This window comes from Zootermopsis nevadensis, unplaced genomic scaffold, assembly GCF_977971745.1.
Source record: "Zootermopsis nevadensis isolate Lab colony 2312 unplaced genomic scaffold, Znev_1.0 Znev_ptg000029l, whole genome shotgun sequence".
Taxonomy (NCBI): Eukaryota; Metazoa; Arthropoda; class Insecta; order Blattodea; family Termopsidae; genus Zootermopsis; species Zootermopsis nevadensis.
In genome coordinates, this window is record NW_028259161.1 from 4,213,815 (window position 1) to 4,237,543 (window position 23,729).

Genomic DNA, 23,729 nt, shown 5'->3' on the forward strand with positions numbered 1-23,729 from the left:
TCTGATAGACCTTATAGTTACAGCCTGTTCCAAAAGTACGTAGCCTGATGACAGTGTAAACATTAAGAGCGCATTGGAAACTGGAACGAAGTTGATAATACAACTTTTCTTATTGCTAAGAAGGAAGATGAATTTATGTTTTCATTACGTTCACGTTTCTGCCCTAATAGAATGAGTACTTGAACCAGAAGCCGCCTAATCTTTGGACTTTTAAATTTCCTATCAATACCAACAGTTCCTGTAATATTTGTACCACCGCTGTTTAAACTGGGATTCTTCGTAGCTCCTTCAGCATCGAATTTTCATGTTTCTCAGAATTTGTTCTTTGATTTGCTTCAATTTCAAAATTTTGCGTAGATTACGTAGTAAAATCCCACCAAATTATTATAGACACGCTCATCATTTTGACGTAATCCTCACGTCACGAGTTAACAGGCAGAATACATTATATCTGCATGTCTAGCAATCGAGGCCATGTAGGTATAAATGTAGTCTACCGCTCGTGCTACCAAGGGTCTCATTCCACTTTGCACGACTGAAATCGCGCGGTTACTAAGCAACACAAGAGTTTTGTGGTTTCGTTGGTAAAAGATGAGTCCGGTGTCTTTCTGATTTGGCATCCGGTTCGACAATATTTCTGGTGACGATACTTTCGCCCCTTTCAGATGTTTCTTGCATGTAAGAAGAAAACCTTTTGATTCAGTTATTGAGAGCCGAGTTTGGGACCTTCTCCCATGGTATTAGTTTCGGATCCGAACCGGGTTATGACACATTAATTCTGCTTGTGTGGGAGTAATGTGAGGGGCCTCGCCGAAGTGGATCAACGGACCAATCCACCAATCAGGTCTGTGCCTAAGCTCAGATCTCATTGAAGTGTGCTTTTCCACTTTGGTGTAATGAGATTTCTGCTCTCATGTTCGCCGTGATTTACGCTTGAAGAAACAGGTATCGCGGCATGAATGATTCACTTCTGCTCTGTCCAGCATGACTCTAACCATTAAGCCGAAAGTAGCGTGTGTATGTCCATGCATTAACTATGTTAATTCTATTATTAATGTTTTGTTTATAATTGTATGATCTTTTGTAATATGCATTGACGTTTACAGAGACATGTTGGTTTAACAAAGGCCGATTAATGACGTCTTAGGAGGGAATAATGATTTAGAAGAGTTATGTATAGGTGAATTAAGTTTTGGACAATGGTTCTTAAAGCGTTAGGAGGCTCGAATGAGGAACTTGTGAATAAGGCCGTGTCAGTCGCTATTTTAAGTATGTCGACGTTGGTCTTCTGAGTTGTAACAACTTACGGCGTCGTGGATAGATACCAACGTTTCTGAGCAACATACTTATTCCATCTTCAGGGACAGTATGCTATTCCGAAACGTTGGTATGTATTTACAAGTCCCCACAGAATCACAAATTAGAGGATCAAATAAATATATTTACCGCCATGAGAATCGCAAATCTCATGCCTTAGCCATTTCTGTCACACAGAGTGAAGGTAGCAACCTAGGCCGATGAAATGACAAAACAAGAATCCACTGTGTACGCGTACTTCTTTATAACTATTGCTGAATTTTTAGAAACGCGTTTGAAAACCAACGTGTCGGTGCTCGCGGCTGAGAAACGCTGTTACCATGACTACGATGCTCGAGCCATAGTTTAATCACGCAAGGAAATTAGTAGCTGTCAGCAGCGGAGATACAATGATATGAAAGGGTGGTTTTATTACTTGTGAATATGACATCTGTGAGAAGGCAAATGAAAAGCACCAAAACATAGACTTTTTAATGAACGGAGAGGTGGATTATGATCAGGCTATATATAGCCTGTGGTGATAATCATCGGACAGTTTCATATGTTGTTACTGTATCCGGAGTCTAAGTGTGAAGAAGCAGTTCACTGAAGATGAATGGTGATGTGTAGAGAAAACGTACAAGATAGACTGTCTTTAGTTGAGACACGATCTGCTGATCTCTTTCGAGGAATCTAGTCTTGTCAATAGGTAGACACAATATTTATATCAGATTGAAAACTTTCTTTGAAGAATTTTATTTACCATGTATGAGCATATTTGCTTATTTTTTGCAGAAATTTAAATAATTTTGTACTTCGTTCATGCGAATAAAGAGACCGCTGTGCCTTCTCTAGTGTTCCTCATCTCAGCGTCAGTCGTTTGTCTGGAAATGTTACAGACCACCGTGGAGTTAGCAAGACTCTGCGAAATCGTTTCGGCTTTGTGGCTGACGGTCTGACAGTGTACATGCAACCTCCTGCACCTAATTGCATTTGGCAGCCTGGCATTGTGAAAACAATCCGATGGCACGTTGTACTGTACCTGTCAGGGTGGAATGTCAGAGCGAAATTACAGTATATCAGCTTAACTTTCATCAAGGTTCATTATAACGTCAAAACTTCTCACACCTTATATCGAACGGTAACTCTGATACCGTCTTGCTTAGTCTTTGGGGACATCTACGTTCCTCCTACACAGCTGAATCCTCAGCAGAACTTTATACCTGATCTGGTAGTCGGTCCTCTCGGCTTAACAACGCTGTTTCAACCAGAGACGTTATAAAGATTGCCATGAGAAGATGATTGTGAATGGTGAGCTGCCAAAGTTTGGATTTAGGCGGTGGAGGACTATTTTAGTGTGCTATCAACTCCGTGAGGTTGGGGTCCAAAACGATAATAGGTCTTCATTTGTCATAAAAGCCGGAAATTTCTTAACCACAGACAAACTTACCAAAAGAAACTTTAAGCCGTGAAATTAGCATGATTAATTTATTTTTTCCTGTTTTAAGAATGCATGTTCCTTTCCTCACGTCCATTCAAAGGAACCGCCTCTCCCAGCAATGCACTCTAGATAGTCGGCCGAGTAACCATAGAAACAAACATTCATAACTGACAGATCTGCATCATGGCGAGGAGAACACGAACTCATCTCGCCTTGTTTCCTTGTAGGCTGCATGCAGGAATCGGCAGTTCTTTGCTTGTACCGTTATGTTCTCTCCCGCCCTTTGTTATACGCTCTGAACCTGTTCTTCTTTTTATTAACGTATCCATTTTTTGTTACTTATTACAAATGGCCTCTTATAAACTGTGTTTATACGACAGGTCACGACTCGAAAGAGCTGTACTATATATAATTGTGTGCATGTAATCATGACATAAAAAAACACGCATGCACTCAGTTTAAAACTTGTGAACAAAATGTTTGTGTGTTTGCTTGTTACTTGCGTGTGTACAGAAACCTTCGTTTTTACTTTGTTCCTGAGAAAACGTTTAGGTCTTATAATTTTTGTCTTTATATACATAATTCTTGGGCTAGAAGGTTGCATGGATTTCATGCAAAAACGTTTTCTGGCCGTGACGTTATAAATTAGGGTGATAATTCTATTGTTCTCACATCTGTTGAAATCTTCGATGTTTTCACAAACGCAATTGTGAAAAGATGTAAACCGCAATCTTTTGTTATATCTTTTCACTCCTCCAAAATATTTTTCCATTTGCAGCACTATCATCTATCTGTAATTGTTATTTATCCCCCGTTATCACTTTTATAACTCTATATTGGGTAATTTGTGTAGTTTGCCACTCATACACTAACTGATAGGATAATGGCGAACATCCGAGGTGTCGATTTCTTTTAACACTACGTCCAAATTGGCTCTGGAGCGCAGTCAAGTCTTGTTTAGTCTGTATTTTCCTCCGAGGTAAAGTTGGCAGGGGCTTAAATTTGACCATGCGCTCGCGCCTAGTTTCCACAGGCGTTGGGAAAAAGAAAATCCTGCCTCTGTCAGGAATGGTACCTCACTCGTATAATCAGCAGATGCCATGATTCTGAATTATTTATTTTACGTGTGTCGCAAAAGCAGTCCTGTGTTAACTACATCGTAATAAAGTCGGGAAAATTAACGCTGACAATACCAAATGCCGCCTTTGGGTATGATCCTGATTCAGTTCCTGTCACCTCCCTCAATCACGTAGGAATTATCAATTGATTTGACGTAATAATGTGTAAGGCTGTGGACTGGAGTCAGCTGGCTCAAGATAGGATCTATTGGCGATCTCTTGTGAATACAGTAACGAACGTTCGGATTCTATAAAAGGAGGGGAATTTACTGACCAGTCGATCAGCTGATAGTTTTTCTCAAGGAGGATTCCGCCTCGACTCTTGCGTTTTGTAAATTCTCTTGAAGTACCGCGTCACACACCTAAGAATACCCATTCATTAATGCTAGCAGCTCCGTTGTAAACTGTAGCCAATGTACATGTGGAATCTAGTTTATATCATTAAAGTCTATTTTAGTATTGTACTTTCATATGCGACTTGTCGCGATTAATTGGGGCATTATGATGAACGAATGATTGTTTTGCGAGAAAATTTTTGTAACTGTTAATATTATTTATAAAGACGTTTCTTTTGCGAAGCTTAAAATTCGGCAAATCTGTCTGTATATCTATCTTTTAACTTGTCAGTCTATCTGTTTATCTCTCTCTTGCCTACAGAATATCTGTCCGTATACATTAGAATGTTTGTGTGTGCAATGTGTGTGTTGTGCATAATTGATAACTTCTCAGAAATGACGCTGTGTGTCAGAATGTTATATTTTTCAGTGCTGTTACCATCAGCACGCTGTTAGAAATATTTATAAAAGAAATAAAGAAAAATTTAAAGGCATTGTACGTATAAAGGAAAGGCACAGAAGAAATAATTCCCTGTTGAATATCGCCGGACCGTATCCATTAATTTTGTTTGCATGAGTTTCATTTGAATTCCATATGAATGTTTAATTGGATCAAAAATAGAGATATACCGGCATGCCAAAATGTAATTTAGCCCCTACATTATTTAATGACTTCAGGAGGTGATATAAACGTAATGAAATTTGTATGTAATTTGGCTGTTACTGGTTGTATTGTGCCTTCCAGTTCCATTTGTTTCAATGTAGATTACAGTTCAATTATATATTATATGATTACAGGTTTTGAAACTTTTATAAGAGAGTGCAATCCGACCTGTGGGTAACGTTTAATCCTCTACAAAATATGAGCACAGTCGTCTGTATATTTATGGGGGAAGATGCAGAAGACAGAATGGGCATACGAGTTTGTATGTTTTCTGATAGAACTGGTCCGCTTGTTGTTTCCAATGCAGATAGGTATCAACTTCATTTGCTGATGATGAACTGCCATACGATTTTAAACTTGTAAGCGGTATTTATTGACAAACTCGCTGCTGTCTTTGATGTTTCATGCGGCCCTTTCATCTCTCGAATTATACACGACGTGTACCACCTCCCTCCCCAAATGTCATGAAGGCGTATAGAGCCGTGGAGATAATGCTAAAATTGAAGACCTCAGCACCCAATAATAGTGAGTGGTTCCGAGTGAAAACGGCAGCTGTGTGGCACAGAATCTTCATCAGATTCTCCAAAATCCGCCTTAATGGTTAGAACGGAGAAACGGAATCAGAAACATTGACGTGAGTCTCAAAGAGATCTCAGACTTTACTACTGAAACTGATTGTTCCTTGTTTGATTTGTAAATCCACTTGATAATTGAATTTAGCGGGTTTCAAGCCACGCATCAGCGTTTTCTTACATTTCCTTTCAAGCTTCTGATTCTTCTTTCCAGATTTATCTTTCTGTTTCAAGTGTCTTCTGAAGGTAGTGACGTTTCCTGCATGTATACTTCCAGAGCCTTGTTTATGGTAACGGGTTGGTCCAAGATAAAGTGAAATTAACATCTGTGACATATGAGATGAAAATTGTTGAAATAATCAGCATTACTGAATCGTTTGATATGTAACATGACTTCACAGGCTTCGAAGACTCGTTCGAAAACTTTTTCTAAAATACTCCTAAATCATATTTGAATTTTTGTCAGATTAGCTTAAGAAGAAAATACAGTAATTCATTTCAGTGTTAGTACAACAACACAATTTGTCGGGTAGAAATTATCCAGTATCAGAATTTCTTGTGAATATAAAATGAAAGTGTCTTGATTTTCTTACAATTGCAACCCTGAATCAAGGAGACAAAGTAGAATGTGACCATGAACGGATACTACGCATGTAGCACGCAATCTTATTCGCCCGTAAGCGGTCTGCACGTGTTTAGAAAACATAATAATGCAATTTCGTTTGTAAGGCTAATACGACGTTAGGGGTCGGGGATTTGGAAGAGAGGGTGGATCAATCTCGGCTCCATCGGGTAGATAGGGATTGAGATACCTTCTCCTTGTTCGATAATGTTTTTCTTCCGTGTTTCAGCCGTTGAAGAAAGAAACGATACAGGTTTCTTGTAATCACTTTCACGGATAATGGCAGTAGATTATGGATGGTAGTACCGGGGGTTGAAAATAAATCGATGTACAAAATATGTTTGATGAAGGAGGTTATAATAATTCATACATATGAGAATTATTGTACACAGGGGTACAAAGAAACACTTGTTCGTAAACAGCTTTTAAATACAATGTGAGAGAGGAGGCCCTTTAAAAATATTGTACGAGTTTTGGCTCATCCAAATAACATTTACGAATTCAGTCTTTACCTCAAAGAAAACGCAATACTTCTGCGATTTGGTAAGTTACAGGATCGATCCCCATCGGGATACTGCGCATACTGCATTAATTTGTTAGCTGATTGTGTACAAAAGCGTTAAGAAAATGTTCGCACTTAACATGGTGCATTTTAGAATTCTGTATAATTAGTGGGAAGATTGAATTGCCGGTGTCAGGATTAAGTGGTATTAGTCTAGGTTTTACAGTTTTGAGATAATTGAATTATATACAGGAATAATTACGTAAATTTATGGATAAATATAAATGGAGAAGTAATGGCCGTTATGTGAAAAGGATACCAATTGTCGGTGTTACTTTGTTAATAGTATAATTGTCGTTTTGCAGAAATGATTAACAGTTTCACTGTGTCGGTTTGTACACAATAAGGACGCTTTAAATGAGCTTTTTTATGGAATTTTGTATTTATAAGTCTTACTATGCTTTAGCGGAATATTTGAAGAGTCCTAATCAAATAGCATGAAGACGAGAATCCTCCAAATGCATTAAGATAAATGTTGAGTAAAATGAAAAGATATTTAAGATAAAATTTTTAATAGCTAGTATGACAGAATTTAATCTTGCATGCATTCTATTCATATGGCGTGTTACATACCGAATATAAATTTGTGAATTACATGTACGCAACGTGTCTATTTGTGAGAAGATTTTGCAATGAACATGATACACAAGATTACTGAAAAGTTTGTGGGATTTTCTGTAATTCATTTTGCATCTATTTATTATTCAACAACAAAGTAAAATATGTGCTTCGTCAGTAAACTAAATGAATACTACAATGGAAAAGATGATAATGATAAAGGCAACTTTGCAGAACGAAAATTTTATACATTAAAACTTCCTCCAGGCATTTAATGTTCTGAACTCTGTGAAGTTTATATATATGTATGGATCATCATAAGTGTCGAATTGTGACGAAGATCTACAAAGCGTGAGCAAACGTGACTAAGCGTGACAGCGTGATGAAGCGTGACTAGGCGTGATTTCCTGTAAAGGCGTGAGGAGATGTGGCCAGAAGAGACGAAGTATGACGAATTTAAACAAAGCGTGACCATGCGTGACAAAGCGTGACTAGTCGTGATATACTGTAACGGCGTGAAGAATTGTGGCCATAAGTGTCGAATCGTCACAAAAATTTTCAAAACATTAACGAACGTAACAAAATACACAATCCTAACCTAACCTAACCAAACCAAACCCAACCTAACCTAAGCTAACGTAACCCAACACATGCTAACCTAACCACTAGTTACTTCTTCTAACGTATTGCAATGTAGCCAAAAATAACCGAGCCGTACGTAACATAAGGTAGACGTGCCGAAACGTGACATGGTGATCACGCGTGCTCAAGCGTGACATAGCGTGACTATTCGTGACCTGCGCTCACGTTGTGACAAGGGATCACCATAAGTGACGAATTGTGACGAATATTTACAAAGAGTGAGCAAACGTGACTACGCGTGACAAAGCGTGATGAAGCGTGACTACGCGTGATTTACTGTAAAGGCGTGACGAGATGTGGGCAGAAGATTCGAAATATGACGAATTTAAACAAAGTGTGACCATGCGTGACAAAACGTGACTAGTTGTGATGTACTGTAACGGCGTGACGAATTGTTGCCATAAGTGTCGAATCGTCACAAAAATTTTCAAAACATTACCAACCGTAACAAAATACACAAACCTAACCTAACTTAACCTACCCTAACCTAACGCAACCCAACCAAACCTAAGCTAACGTAACCCAACACATGCTAACCTAACCACTAGTTACTTTTTCTAACGTATTGCAATGTAGCCAAAAATAACCGAGCCGTACGTAACATAAGGTAGACGTTCCGAAACGTGACATGGAGATCACGCGTGCTCAAGCGTGACATAGCGTTACTATGCGTGACCTGCGCTCGCGTCGTGACAAGGGATCACCATAAGTGTCGAATTGTGACGAAGATTTACAAAGCGTGAGCAAACGTGACTAAGCGTGACAAAGCGTGATGAAGCGTAACTAGGCGTGATTTACTGTAAAGGCGTGAGGAGATGTGGCCAGAAGAGTCGAAAGTTGACGAATATATACAAAGATTGACCATGCGTGACAAAGCGTGACTAGTGACTTACTGTAAATTTTTTCCCATTCTTCTTAATTCAATCCAATTCATTTATAGTTTCACGTTTGGCATTGTCATAAAACCTATGAATGAGATCCATTACTCCAGAGTTGTTTTTTGGTAATGAATATCCACGTTGTTGCAAAGACTCTCGTATGAACGTGCTTGTTGTATTGCTATTAATGGACAATCCATGCATTGCAGAAAGTTTTGCTATAATTTCTTCTAAACTGCTCTTTTTCACGAAATTAAAAATAGAATGCGTTTGTGGATTTGCTTGTCAAACATTCGCCTGACTCATGAAGATTAGTTTTACTACAATATGCTTGTGCCCGAGGCGATTTCAAGTCAAAATATTAACGTTTTTAAGTAATTAATTAATTAACTGATTTTTCCATATTAATTCTAGTATCTAAAACCGGTTTTTTAAATTTTAAAAACCGGTTTTCGAATTTTACAAATTTATCCAAAAAAACCCGGTTTTTAGAAACCGACAAACCCTAATGTGTGTATATATATGTATGTATATATATATATATAAATTAAATTTTAAATAGTTTGAAACAAATTGTCATTGTTCTCGCTCAAATCATGTATGTTGCCCGCTCTGTTTTTGTGTTGCCTTTATTTGTGTGTTCATGTCGGTCGTTCTTCTGTCCAAGATGTTACATCAAAGGCGTAAAGGTTTCATTCGTTCATAATTAATTCTGGATCCGTTTAGTGGACAGAGAGGCTGGCAGCGTCGTGCGTGTGTCTGCGTGCTGTAAGACAAGAACAAAACAAAACAACGCACATCAGAAATGTGAATAAATCCTATAGACCTATTTTCCCGTAACCATAATAAACAAAAGTGTGTGACTTTAAACATCTGTTTTGTATGGGTGCATATAAACTGAGCGCTAGGGATTTCGTTGGCTGTATATCAGTGGGTGTCAGGGTGAAGGGTTCGAGGCAGATAAATGAAGGGAACAAAATAGATTTACCACATTTGGATATCGTTTACGTCACAATATGTTGGCATTACCGTTTCCAGTTTGGTTATAAACAAATCAGACTTTTAAACAAAGAATATATTCGTACACGTGTGTAAAGCAGATAGGCCCCTGTAGGTTCTGAAAACACTTTGCAACTTCTAGAGAATAGCACTACCTTGCGTTGTCTTGATACAGCAGATTTCATGTCAATTTAAACAGCTATGTTTTTTATTTAATCGTGTGTCTTGTACTGAGTTTATGGAGTCATTGTGTGAATAGTTTCTGAACTGTCTTCTCTGTGTTTCTATAGAAACATGCCAAGATAACTAGATTTTAGAACAGAAAGAAATATAGGCAGTCCGGTCTAACGTTCAGTTGAAAGCTTGATTGCAAATTTACTATTAGAATTTACTGTCAGCACTGCGTACATTCTAGAACTCGTTTTTATACGTCAAGATCGTAACATTGTTAAACTATATATAATGCTCACATAAATTTACTAATGGTCGAATAATAACAGCAAATGCGAACTTACAAAGTGTTTCAGTTTTCAAGTTAAAACGAATGACTATAATTGGACTGGAGGTCAAACTGTGAAGAAAACTGTTACAGACACTAGTTTTTCGAGTTATAGTTTTGTTGACAATACAGACGCACAAGTGGTATTTTATTTATTTTTATTTGTAGTGTTCTGTCTGACGACAGGTCCATATGAACAGGATCCTTCCATCCTTTTCTCGGACTGGGACCTGTTCATATACGTTCTTGGCAGATGATCCAGAAGTGGTTTGCCATTGCCTTCTTCTGTGTGTGAATGGAGTAATTGTTTGGATGCCACGGAGAAACCGGGGAAGCCCCCGGAGGAAAACTCCGTGTTGCCTAGACCACGGCCTTGCCCAACACAAGTTATAAATTCGGGCACCGCCGGGAATCGAACGCGAGACCCCAGGATTACAAGGCCAGCGTTCTAACCGCTAGACCACACACAAGTTGTATAAAACGGAAACTTTCTTTGGTTTATTCTCCTCCTCCTCCTCCTCCTCCTTATCATTGTCATTATTTCGCACTTCTTCGTATCTTCCTTCACCTTTTATTTTCTTCGTGTCTTTTTATTTTCTCCTTTTTCGCTCCATTTGATGAGCATACCTGCATAGTGGTCACTTGTGTGTACAGTACCCCCTGCTTTAAAGTCACGTGACTCTGTATTTTGCCCACAGAGTGAATTATTGGGGTCTTAGAAAAAAAAACAGCTGTTATGTCCTTGTACAGCATTAATCACTGGTCTTGTGCGTTGTGTTTTCTTAGAGGCGCAAACTATTTTTTTTCGTGTTATACAGGCGGCCTTTATACTTCAAAGGGTTAATAATTTTTCGGAGTCTCACTTCCATCAGTGTGCTTTGTCCCTTCTGATCGAAAACTTCAACTTAGCGGAATAGGTGTTCCCGAACTAGGTTAAAGGTTCATAACCGTGTTTACTTAAAGCCCGCTGTTGCAACCTGTCTGGAACGAAATGAACCCAGTCCAGTGGATCCCGATCTCACTGTCACCGTCTGATATTCGATATCGATTAGAGCGGCTTGTCGGGTCGCCACTCGGGGTTATGTATCTCCTCCAATCTGTACGTCGCGGCAAGGCCGATGAGGGACGTACCTTGCTGTCGAACTCGCTGTAGCCTCAGCATTCTCACCGCTCCTCTTTTATTTGCATGTCACGGTCGGCAATTTTATCCACATGAGATTTTTACATCAGGTAAGGTATCTAGTATTCGCCACGGTGGTCTAGCGGTTAGAACGCTGGCCTTGTAATCCTGGGGTCTCGGGTTCGATTCCCGGTGGTGCCCGAATTTATAACTTGTGTTGGGCAAGGCCGTGGTCTAGGAATCACGCAGTTTTCCTCCGGGGGCTTCTTCCCCGGTTTCTCCGTGGCGTCCCAACAATTACTCCATTCACACACAGAAGAAGGCAATGGCAAACCACTTCTGGATCATCTGCCAAGAACGTATATGAACAGGTCCCAGTCCGAGAAAAGGATGGAAGGATCCTGTTCATATGGACCTGTCGTCAGACAGAACACTAAATAATAAATAAGGTATCTAGTATTTCCCGTCGTCGAATCAGGCGAATATTTCAGACCATGTGATAATTTCATATGCATCAGCTTTAATAAAAGGTAAGAAGATCATGTATGGGAATGACGGATAAAAAATGCGCGCATTTCTTGTTGTGAACAGTAAATTTTAATTCGTATGAAAGGGAAGCTTACAATAAAGAGGAACGCAGAAGTTTTACTAGAAGCTAGTAGACAGGTGGGGCTAGAAGTAAATTCAGAAAAAACTAAGTACATGTTAGTATCTCGTCATCAGAAGACAGGCGGGCAAAATTATCTTAGGGTAGCTAATAAGTCCTTTGAAAGGGTTACAAAGTTCAAATATCAGGGAACAACAATAACAAATGAAAATGACACTCATGAGGAAGTTAGGAGGAGACTAAACTCAAGAAATGCTTGCTACTTCTCAGTTCAAAATATTTTGTCTTCCCATCTGATTTCTAAGAACCTGAAAATTAAAGTATACAAAACAATAATCTTACCTGTTGTTTTGTATGGGTGCGAAACATGGTCTCTCACTCAGAGGGAGGAACACAGATTGCAGGTGTTTGAGAATAGGGTGTTGAGGAGGATATTTGGGCCTAAGAGGGAAGACGATGGGGCGTGGAGAAAACTGCATAATGATGAGCTTAAAAATCTGTACTGCTCCCACAGTATTGTCAGGGAGATTAAGCCGAGAAGAATGAGATGGACTGGGCATGTAGCGCGCATCGATGGGACAAGAGGTGTGCACCGGGTAGTGGTCGGGAAGCCTGAGGGGAAGAGACCGCTGGGGAGACCTAGACGTAGAAGGGAGGATAATGTCAGGCGGGATCTATGGGAGATAGGAGTTGAAGGAGACTGGATTTTGTTGGCCCAGGACAGGGTCCGGTGGAGGGCTTTGGTTAATTCGGTGATGAACCTTCGGGTTCGGTAAGCCATCTAGTTAGTTAGGTATGAAAGGGAAGCTGAACAGTTTTAGTGGAAGTCGTGAAATACATGTTCTTTCTTAGATGTCCTCGTAGCTAAGAGTACGCAGTAGCTGTTATATTATTTTCCCGGCATATTTTGCCTGGAGTGAGATGAGCGGAATTGCTACTTGGTGAAGAATTAATATTTGCAGCTCATTCCACATGTTCATGGTGCACTTCATTTTGGCACGATACTTCGGATGGAGCCCAGCTCAGATACACAGTGATCTGGCAAACTTACTTTTGCTTTACCCTTCTGAACATCGCCTTATTCCTTCAAGCTTCTTCGTAAATACGAGCGTTCTTTCTGCGGTTTATTTGTATTTTCCAATGTTAAGAGAAAAGTAACTGCGTAATCAGTATGCGTACTTCTATCCGCTACTTCAAGTTGAGAATCATTATTAGAAAATGGAACTCTTCAGACAAGAGGTTTAACTCATATATTGAAGTTCACTGCCTTCTGGGTTCCTGCGTCGTGAGAATCTGAAATCTCTACTCATGCATTGTTGTTATCTACATAACTGAGCCTTCAGTTCGATAAAACCTTTGTTTTGGTCCAGTAAGTATTAAAATTTAGAGCCAGAAAATAGATTTCTGTATCCCACAGACAAACGACGTTAAATAAAATTATAGCATACATCTCGTTACGACGTTAATAGTGACACTTCCACTCCCAGGGCAGCAAACTGCTGAAAGCAGGGATTGCATACTCTTGGCAAAAGTGAAGATTCAAAAGAGGCGTCTCTTTAATAAGAACCCTGAGCGTTAACCGCTAAACCACCCTGAATTATACCCACGGAATGAGGATTTGTTGATATAATCCCGTAATGGTATTCTGTCTCCTGCAAGAAACCAAGGAGTGCTGACAGCCACACCACGACTTTCGCTAGGGATCGCTCGTCCGTCCGCCTCCGACCACGGATTTTGGTGCGGTGTATCTCCAGAAATGTTGCATTTTCCTTACTGAGTGGCAACTCAGGACCAGCTGCAGGGCGAACTACAATATCACGCGAAGAGGCTGTTACCTACCTGCGAACTTCACTGACCACTTGGTAGCGATCTGTCTAGACATCTTAGCATCGATATCATTGCTATCTGGTTGCTACTTCAGCTTCTACTTGACAGGTCCGGGTATCAAAGCCGTTCGTGCGTCGAAAGTCACTGACTGGTTAGAATGACAAGTGAGATGAAATTCCGAGATGGTTTTACCGAAATAAATTCTACAGGTCGGTTGTAATCTTGATCTTTCTGAGAGATTCAGAGAGTCTCTGCATTTTATTGTACAACAGATACATAGTTTTATCAAGATCTGTCTACGCAGAACTATAGTGATTCATGACGTAATGGAACGACGATTATGATTACTTGAACTATGATAAAGAGGAAACAAATTCGAACAGAAAGTAATGAATGGAAATCATAACAAAGAGAAGGGGAAATGAGACTATGGAAATACAAATAAAGACCAAAGACGTGGATGGAAGAACGTGAAGGAAGCGGTAAATTATAAAGGAGAAACTAAATGAAGGAAGCAGAATGAGAGAAGACTAAAAAAGAAATAGAAACAAACCAAGTACATAATTAAAATATAAGTAATGATACTTGAACATAATTCAATTACTGGTGAGATGACGGTGGGAGAAGCGAACGGAACGCAGACCCTTCCACCCAGCCATCACGTGGTTTGTAATCAACTCCAGATTTAAATCAAGTTTATTTGAGTCGAGTTTATTAGCACGTACAAGTTAATGTGAGACAGGTCACCCACCGTGTGCTGTATACTCATTGTCACATAAGCCCCTTTTACGGTTTCGCTGTCACCCTAATGACAACACAAAAGAGTCCCAAGGTGGAGACGTCACTCCTCCGCCAACTGCCAGCGACAGTAATTTCGATATTCTGCATCATGTAAAATGCATGGGGCTTCCTTTGTTTGATTACCAGGCCTGTGACCAATTGTGTCGGTATTTACCATGATCGTTGTACATCACGTGGCGGGTTTGTAGATTATGTGTTAGAATGATTAATAGCGAATATTATACCCGTTCTTTCTGGGAGTCGCAAAATTATTTCGTCTGTAGCATCTTCATAAATTCGTGCTTGCTTTCCTCTCAAAGTCTGTACAGTTAGGAACGTAATGATAAGTCGTTCGGTTCGGAGAGAAAAATAATGTAAAAATGCGTGTAAAATTTTGGTAGGGAAACATGTTAGATTGCAGACAATTGAAAGACTGAGAATGACATGAGGATAATAAAAAGATTGGTTGTCAGGATAGAAGTTTTTCTAATGGCGGGCCTTAGTATTGTGGTGTTGAAATTTTATATTCTGTTACCAGAGTGCTAGTCGTATTCTTCCTTACAGTTTTAAGCCCATTAGACCCGCTCCAATACACACGCACACGCACACACACACACACACACACACTGCTGAAACCATCTCAGTTGTGGTCTTCCTAAATTCCTCTTTCTTCAAAGTTTATACTTGAAAGCTCTTCCTTGTAATGTACAATCTGACATCCGGTGGACGTAATTATTCCTGACTTGTGTCTTCTTCTTGAGGTCTCAAGAAACTGGACGTCAGGTCCGTCCCCATTCCGAATTAATTCCTGAAATATAATATTTCAGTGTAAATGGAAGGATAGGCTAATGTTTGAATGAATCTTGAATAACTGATGTTCAGTTGTTTTGACTAGATTCATATGTATCAAGATAGGGTACATTTATCGGATTCTTGTAAACATAGAACCTTCGGGTTGCATAAAAGCCGGGGAATTTCTTTACTGTTCGCTTCTCAAGAAGGATTCTGCGCCATTGGCCGATACTACGTGGAAGCTAACCACAAGTGTCAACCACTGCATCGCTGCCTTCAGTATTTTATCTTGAACTTAATTTTTGTCTGTTAGTTGGTGTTAAATATTAGTGTTTTCAGTAGTGTTTTTAGTCGTCAATAAAAACGAGATTGAATTATTTTAACACGAGACCGTGAGATAGTACAGTAGAATTAAATCGTGAATGACAGTGGGACCACGGGGAGAAGTGTTTTTGGCAGCCTCTGGATCAAAGATTACACCGCCACGTGAACCTGAGTCTGTAGTCACGATTCAGTACTGGAGGCCACTCAGGTAAATGTCGTGGGCATCACTGTTTGGCCACCGGGTGTGCACGAAATTGCTCTCCAGTTTTAGAACATATTTCAGAAACGCCTTTTTAGTGATCGTATGTGTCACATTGACGTTGATCTTGAAAAGTTACACATACAAACTAATCTTTTTCAGAGATGACCACATTATACTTGACTGTAGAATCATAAATTAATTTTCCTTACATTTCGTTATGTATTCGTAGCGTTTAAACATGTTTCAAATAAAAATTGTGGACGTTAATGAGATCAATATGCAAATGCCATGCATGTTGAGTGTAGTTTAAGAAAATGTATGAAGTTTGTATGTGAATTTAATTTATAGTAGGCGTTATTGTAACCAAAAATAGATTCGACCGGTAACGTTACTCTAGACACCTAATACCACGTTTAATTGAAACTGTTCAGTACTTTTCGACATAGTCTGTAACATATGCTGAAATGCGTTCATTTCGTACACCTACATTCAAAATGTAATAAACCGTGAGAACATTAACTGTAAGTGGTTGGCAAATTTCATTCATGGCTTCCGTCTGATAGTTAAAAATTCTCATGCCTCCCATTCAGCACTATAAAATCTCTGTATTTCACAATTTTCTTTGTTTTTCTTTGTCCCTCTAGGCAAATTGTGGGAGCGTACATTAACATACTTTCCAATTCATCATTTAGAATCATCTTTTCTGTGCAATTTAAAAAGCGTCGTTAAAGGACCCTAAAGTTTAGTCTTTGTCAGAAAGAAGTGACAGACGATTTATTAATGGACTGAGAAAGAGCTTATTATTGTTAGAAGGTTCCCAGGCAATGCCCGCTCGTCCTTATAAGGACAGAATTACAGTGAAGACGTTATTGTGGTAGGGAGTAAACGCTTGATACAAAGGCAATGGAATTTTGGTGTTCTGATAAGTGTGTATTAAAACGATATTTTGACTCAAGCTTCAAGACGTAAGTGCGGATGTTGGGTTGCAGGCAGACACTTCAAGATTAGGGTCGTTACATGTGCTCTTCTCAGCACATGGTATGGCGTTTGTTAATCCGATAACTGCGGCCGTTGGCTACTTTTGTCCAAATGGTTATTGCGAATTATATCCTGTATTCGATATCTTGTCTTCATCACGATGAAACCTCTCTCCGCTCCTCACGTACTTCACGCGAAATCTTTTTCTACTGTAAGGTCAGCCGGCATTCATCCTTCATTACTATCGCTTTTGTTGAGGATATGTAATTCTTTTATTTCTTTCTCACGAGCGTGTAATTTCGTCGTTTATGATTCGTAGAAACTTTGCGGATACTTGTACCGAACGCCTGTAAGCAAGTTAAACACCCACATCTTCTCATTTACGCTAGTAACATGCTGTTTCCATTATACCATATTAATTTTTGACAGAAATTCTTCCATGGTTCTGCCTCCCCCTCCCCAGACTGTGTTCACCGTACCCTCCCGTTGGGCCCCTTTTTCCCTTCCCCGACCTGCCCCTGTATCTTAACCCACTATTTTGAACGCGGTTTACCTATCGCCCTGATGGTGGAGACAGTAAGTACCTGTAGCAGTTAGGTCGTTTTCTACGAGACTGTACGACGCAACACACGAGAAAACGCTTGGAGACTTGTATTTGTAAGGATCCGGTTCGAATAACTTTTATAATGATTCTGAGGGTTTTTTGTGGTTCGCCTCAGTCTACAGGCGGGTTAGTACCTGCAAATAGGTTACAACCGTCTCCCTCCAGATTCGTATCTCCTTATCTTTCATGATCGCCTTCTCGTGATTTGAAGATTCGTAACTTTCACAGCTGAAACACGCCATTAAATAGTGTATTGCTTTCTGTTGAGTGAACGTTTCTGAATAAATTCATCAATAATTAGGACGTAATATTAGACACAGGCCTGCATATGAGACGACGTTGGCATAAAACAGTTACGTGTCATTTCATTTATCGACGGTTTGTTAACTGCATTGAAGGCGAAGAATGCTTATGATGAGAAGGAAGGTAGTTGTGGGAAATAAAGAGATGGCAAAGTATTCGTAAAAAATACTTGAACCGAAGGAGAATTAGTGAAAATTTGTAGGATATTACACAACTAGGATTTGTATGCAGGTCACCTAGTAGACCACAGGCCTGTTGTTAGGATCGTGGAATTAAGGAGGACGTGAGAGACTGCCACGAAGATTAGGGAGATAAGGAATGTTTATAAAAATTTTGGTGGGGGAACTTCTGTGAATATTTATAGGAGGAAGGTCTGAGGACAACATTAAGATAGATTTTTATGAAGATACGTTGTGAGGATAGGAGGTGGATGGAAGTAGCTCCGGATCGAGTCCAGTGGCTGCTTTGGTATGACGCTTAGGATCGGATGAATAGAGGCAAAACAGGCTGAACTGCGGTCTAATTCGTGGTGGCAGTAAGTGTGAATCTGGAGTACGTTTGCTTAACTTGTACTGCTCTGCTCTGAAAAGCAATTACCGCAATGCATTCAAGACGTCAATATATTTGTGATCCGTACAAAGCGACGTCCCTTTATCCGATCTATTATGTCTTATTCACATCTTTTGTAGGGACGTCTGCCGCTTTTCGCACGTTTTCGCTTTGATACTGAGTTACATTTTCTTTGCTTTTTTTCTTTTATGTGCTGGTTAAAAGCAAGTTTTTCTTTTTACGTTGCCTCATTTTTCACCTCAAATTTTTTCTTCCCGTTTTATTTGATTGTATTTTATGCGCCTTCGGCCTTCATATATCACGTGGGCCTTGTTTTCTTTATTCTGTGTTTCTCGTATCTTGTATTCATGCAAATGACGTCTTTATGTTCCCAGAAAACACATGCAACCCTTCTGTCTACAAGTAAATGCACGTGTTACTAAGCACATGCATCTCCCATAGTTGTACTAGCTTCTTAGCATTTGTGTATCTATCCATCATCGACGTTGTACTCCAGACTTTAAAGTCCAAGAAGAAATACAGCGAGAACGTGGTTTTTTGTTTCACTACAAGAGAGATCTGACGCCTGACCTGTACTCAAATTTTTTTTTTATATAGAAATCTCCGACTTTTGCAGAGGTTGTAATTTCGATAACGAGAAACGGCGTGAGTGATGAATTGCGAAGGACTAATTCATTTAACGACGCTATATTAACTGCTTCTGAACTTTGAATATTTAGTAAGTGACTTACCTCTGGAATGAAGGCCAAAGTTTGAGTATAAGAAATTCCCTTTTCATTTCATATCCGGATCTTTTCTCAGAGTTGTTAACGCAGTGTTTATTTTACTTTATTGTTTATTTAACTACACTGTCAGTTATCTCAGCCTATGTAGCGAGTAAAACTACAGAATTATCGGTCAGGCCAGTGCAGTGTGTAGGTTAATACCGGCAACCCATTACTTTAAGTGAAACTCAAATATTTATATTCGCAATATTTTGGCACCCATTGGAAATAAATTGTCTCCAAATATTTATGTTGATATCCATTGAAACGTGGTTAACGACTTTATTTTGTTTTATTGTGATATTCTTGGATAATATTAGCCGTCCAAAGGAAATCGCTGGATTGATGTATAGTATAATTAACCGTTAACGCTAGGCCATAACTTACATATAATAGTGTATATGTCCGGTCACAAATCACAGAAAACAGGCTTTGTTTTATGTCTCAATTAATATGTAAATATAAGAGCAATTTAATATCCTGTTACTATCTCCGTTACATATTACAATAACTAAGGCAGAATATAAACATACTTTTTTTCATTGTAAATAATAAGCTTTATATTGACCTCTACTGTTTTAGCGTCACTTACCTCGAATCGTAAGATAACTGCCGGCCTTGATGTATTTTTCCCTTACTTTTATTGAATTGTTAGATGTTGTCGTTTTACTCTCATCAAGCTACATTAGTTGCTGTTTTAAATTTTAAGTGATTTTTGTCCTTGGATATTCGCGGATTGATTTCAGTATGCAACTTCGGATTTCGGAAATGAGTCATGTCGAAAGTTGTATAGAGGTTGAAAGTTTAATGCACATTTAGGTTTCTTACTTTCAAGTAAAATTTCACCATGTAAGTAAATATCAAAGCTTTGAAGCCGTATGCTCTTTGTGAATTTATCCCGCACGCAAACTCTTTCGAAACATTTGCGTAATGATGACTTTCCGTTTAATAAGCTTTCCTTGCCAGGAATTCTCCAGCACTTCACTATGACTCAAATATTTACGTAAATCATAAAAAAGGACTTTTCCGGCACTAACCTAAGACTTTTCCGTTCCAAAAATAATTCTGGAAATATCAGAAAGGTCTCCACAGATATAGGACAACAAAATAAAAGCGGAGATACCTATCTGTGTTTCGAGCAGCTTTCGAACTCGTGACTGTAATGTTCTAGCGACTTGGATTCCGCGGTTGTTGTAACTTGCACGCGTCTTGTTTCCGGTCAGTCTTTCTTCTTAAAATTATAAAATGTGACTGGATAATATGTATTACGTGACGTTGATACTACGTAATTTGTTTGCACTTTGCGTGTTTTTATTTGAGAAAAAAGTATTCTTTTGTAAGTGTCCATAGTAACACAGGTTTTATTCTTGAAAAGCCGCAAACATCCAATCGTTGAGAGATGGTGGGACAGAATTTGCAACAATCTTTTCTGAGTTGAAATTGAAATCAGAAGGGTCAGTGTTTCTAAGTCAGATATTTAACGTGTAGCATTCAAAGAGTTAAAATATGCCAAGAAATCAAGAAAGGTATGTGGAGATGCGTTAACGATGTTTCGCCGGTAAGGGCGTGTTCTGTGAGAGCGGCTTTTTCGGCTTGATGGAGCATGTACCAACATGGAAAGACTTGCTAGACCAGTTTTTTTACATTTAATGCGGCCGGTTATGTTTTAAGCAAACTGAAGTATCCGACAACCCCGTCCATCCTTTAACTCTCGCCTCCAGGCGCATGATACCATGTTGCCATGTCCAGTACCAGTTTATTTTATGTACAGAAGATTTATAATGCAGGTCTTATGTAAGTGGATTTCCAGACATGAACAATGTTGCCAAGTTTTATAAAACCCAACAACCTTCTCCTTCCAAATTCTCAGGATACCTACTCATCAGCAATAGGAGAGTCACGAGGGAAAGGGCATTTTAGGAGACGGCTGGCTTATAGCGCCGTGTGGTGTGATAGAAGTTTACCAACGTTTCGGAGGTCGTTGCTGCCTCCATCGTCAGGGCGATGAGTGATCGACACTGCGGTGAAAATCTGAAATATGACATTTCAGGACTTCTGTTCATCGTTTTAAGTTAGAATTTAGAAATGATAGATTTAATATATTTGCACCGGATTTTGAACATTAGTACAGATAGGCTAATCAACTTTATTTGTACCTTCAAGTCAATGAAAATATATACAGGAAATTAAGAAATTCGTGTATGATTCGAAGAGTCAGAAGATGGACTGTCAAAGCTTTATATTGACAATTCTTTGCTTGTTACTTTTAGGCTACTCTCTGCCATTTGTAATCTCAAACATGAAAGGGTGTTATGTTTACATCAGTACATTATGAATAGAAAAACTACACTGCTTCGGTGTCCATAAAATCTGTTTTCTTTTCATGTGTTATGTTTTGTCTTTCGTATTTATAGAATTAATCCTTTTTTTTACTTCAAACTGTTTTAATTAGAACTAGTGAAATTTGGATAGTCTTATTGTATAATTTTTCACTTCTGAGAATGGAACACATTTTCTGAATCCCCAGATTAATTATAGACACGCGAATGGAACAAAATTTGAAACCTCATTTATGTGGATAGATCCGCTGCACACATTTATTTACCTGCATTGCTTTAATTTCAAAGAGTGAAGCCCCGTTGTTGCTGTAAGGCAGCTTTGAGAGAAAGAGACATGGACTTCGCAATGCAAGTGTCTGTCTACCTGTCACGTCATAGTCTGTCATTGTACTTGGCAGTCTGGCGTAGCGGTACTTGTGTTCGGGAGATATCCAGGTCAAAATCTTGTTCGAATTGCCAGCTGTTCCAAGACATTTGATGTGTCTCCTCAGTCACTGCAGTCGAATGCTTAGTTAGTACCGTAGACCATGACCGCCTCCTTTAATATTCTTACCTACTTGTCATTCATGATCACATTATAATCTCATTCTACGCTATGTAACGTATGTAGTTAATATAACGTCGTTAAATAACCTACGAATCACATCCTATGTGTAAGCCTATGTTATTAAGGAACTATATCGAGAATACACGTGTAGAAACTTAATTTATTGAATAGCAAGTGATTTATTATTCGCCTCAAGTCTGTCATGCTTTCTTATATTTCTTGCATAGTTCCGTAATTATGCACATTATATATATATATATATATATATATATATATATTATTGACAATGAGTTTTAAAATGGTTTGTGCTCTTTAATCTGCGATTTTGTTAATTTGTATACCATTTATAAACGGAACATAGCTACTTATGTTCGTTTTGTCCTTGTTCCAAAGAATAAGGGACCTCGATCATAACTCTGTTATATGTCTGTCTTGTCCCTGCGTTTACTTTTGTTTCGGAATATATGTGCGAACCTAGTATTTATTAATTAGTAACGCCTTTACGGAAGGGTTAATTGCAGTGTGTCACATATACCATGACTGTACATTCTTCTATGAGATTAACTCTTTAAAGACCAGTGATCGTATGTACTACCGGAAAGAACCCGTTCCAGGTCAACGGGGGATGATTTTTTTATGTCTTGACCTTCCTTTCTGTCTTCCTTTATTTATTCCTTGTGTTCATTATCCTTTTAGTACCTTCATCTCTTCTTCTCCACCCGTGTTCCTTTCTGAATTAATCTGGTCGTTCTGTAGTCATTCATCTCCTCCTTTCTTAGTTTCATGTATCCCTTTTGTATCTTTATCACCTTCCTCTTGGCGACATTACTCAGAATTTTCATACCAGCCGTGTTGTATTGAATGCCAGAACGTTTAACACGACATCAGCGCCGGTATAAATGTCTCCTTTGCAGTGTATGACTTTAAAATATCAAAGAAAACTAAACTGGGCTCTTTACCCTATATGACCGACATCTGACAGCAAGTGTTTTGTTCCAGGTGGTGGCCATGTCAGGCAACGGAGTGACCCCGGTGGATGACCCAGACAGGAAGTGTCTGAAGTGTGGAGACCAGTGCCCCGGATTCGCGCCGCATTTCTGGAGGTCAGTTCCGCTAGTCTTGCTGAATTCTGTTTTAAGTAACATTTGTTAGACAGTTTTGTACCAAGTAGAGTGAGAGGAATCTATACGAATTAAGCCAAACCATTGACAAAATAATTGCAGACCGTTTTCATACTCTGCTGCAAAAGGTTATAAAAGTAAGAAAAGAAATAATTGAAGATGTGTCATTTGGTTATTGAATACCACATATGAGGTAATTTTATGTACTGTGTATTTTTTAGACGTTAGTACCTTTGTAAAGGGAAAACATGTCATGAACGAAAACATTTTGGAATCGCGTTATGAGCACATTTTACTGAATATAAACAGTCACATTAGTCTTGGTACATTGCATGGCTCCGAAGAATTAAGTCTCTAAGTTTACTTTTCTTTTTTATTTCGTAGATTTGTTTTTAAATTAATGTTTGTTATCCGAAAGTTTCCCGTGATGTTGCGGAAATTATGATTTTAAGCCCAGTCTTGAACCAGCCTGTTTTGCATGATTTCACAATTGTTTAATAACTCGTCCAATGACCAGGGTGTCTGTGGAGATAATTTTCTCAGAATAAACAGTAGGTCTAAAATGTTTTCTAAAGACCATTGTTCTTATGGGCTATTGCAAACATCTGTGCTACGTGTTTTCTTTGAGGTAGCAACGTAATTCTTAACACCGCGTAGTCGAGCTA

The 23,729-nt window shown here is 38.9% G+C and overlaps 1 protein-coding gene across 3 annotated transcripts in view; it reads left to right on the top strand.

Annotated features, from left to right (window-relative positions):
* Positions 1–23,729, top strand: part of LOC110835800 (protein prickle) — a 386,112-nt gene that overhangs the window by 19,566 nt on the left and 342,817 nt on the right. For all 3 annotated transcript variants that reach the window (XM_087358035.1, XM_087358033.1, XM_087358036.1), the window contains one exon: positions 22,943–23,046. In XM_087358035.1, coding sequence (XP_087214161.1) covers positions 22,952–23,046 — 95 coding nt within the window. In that variant the 5' untranslated portion in view covers positions 22,943–22,951. The remainder of the gene's footprint in view (positions 1–22,942; positions 23,047–23,729) is intronic.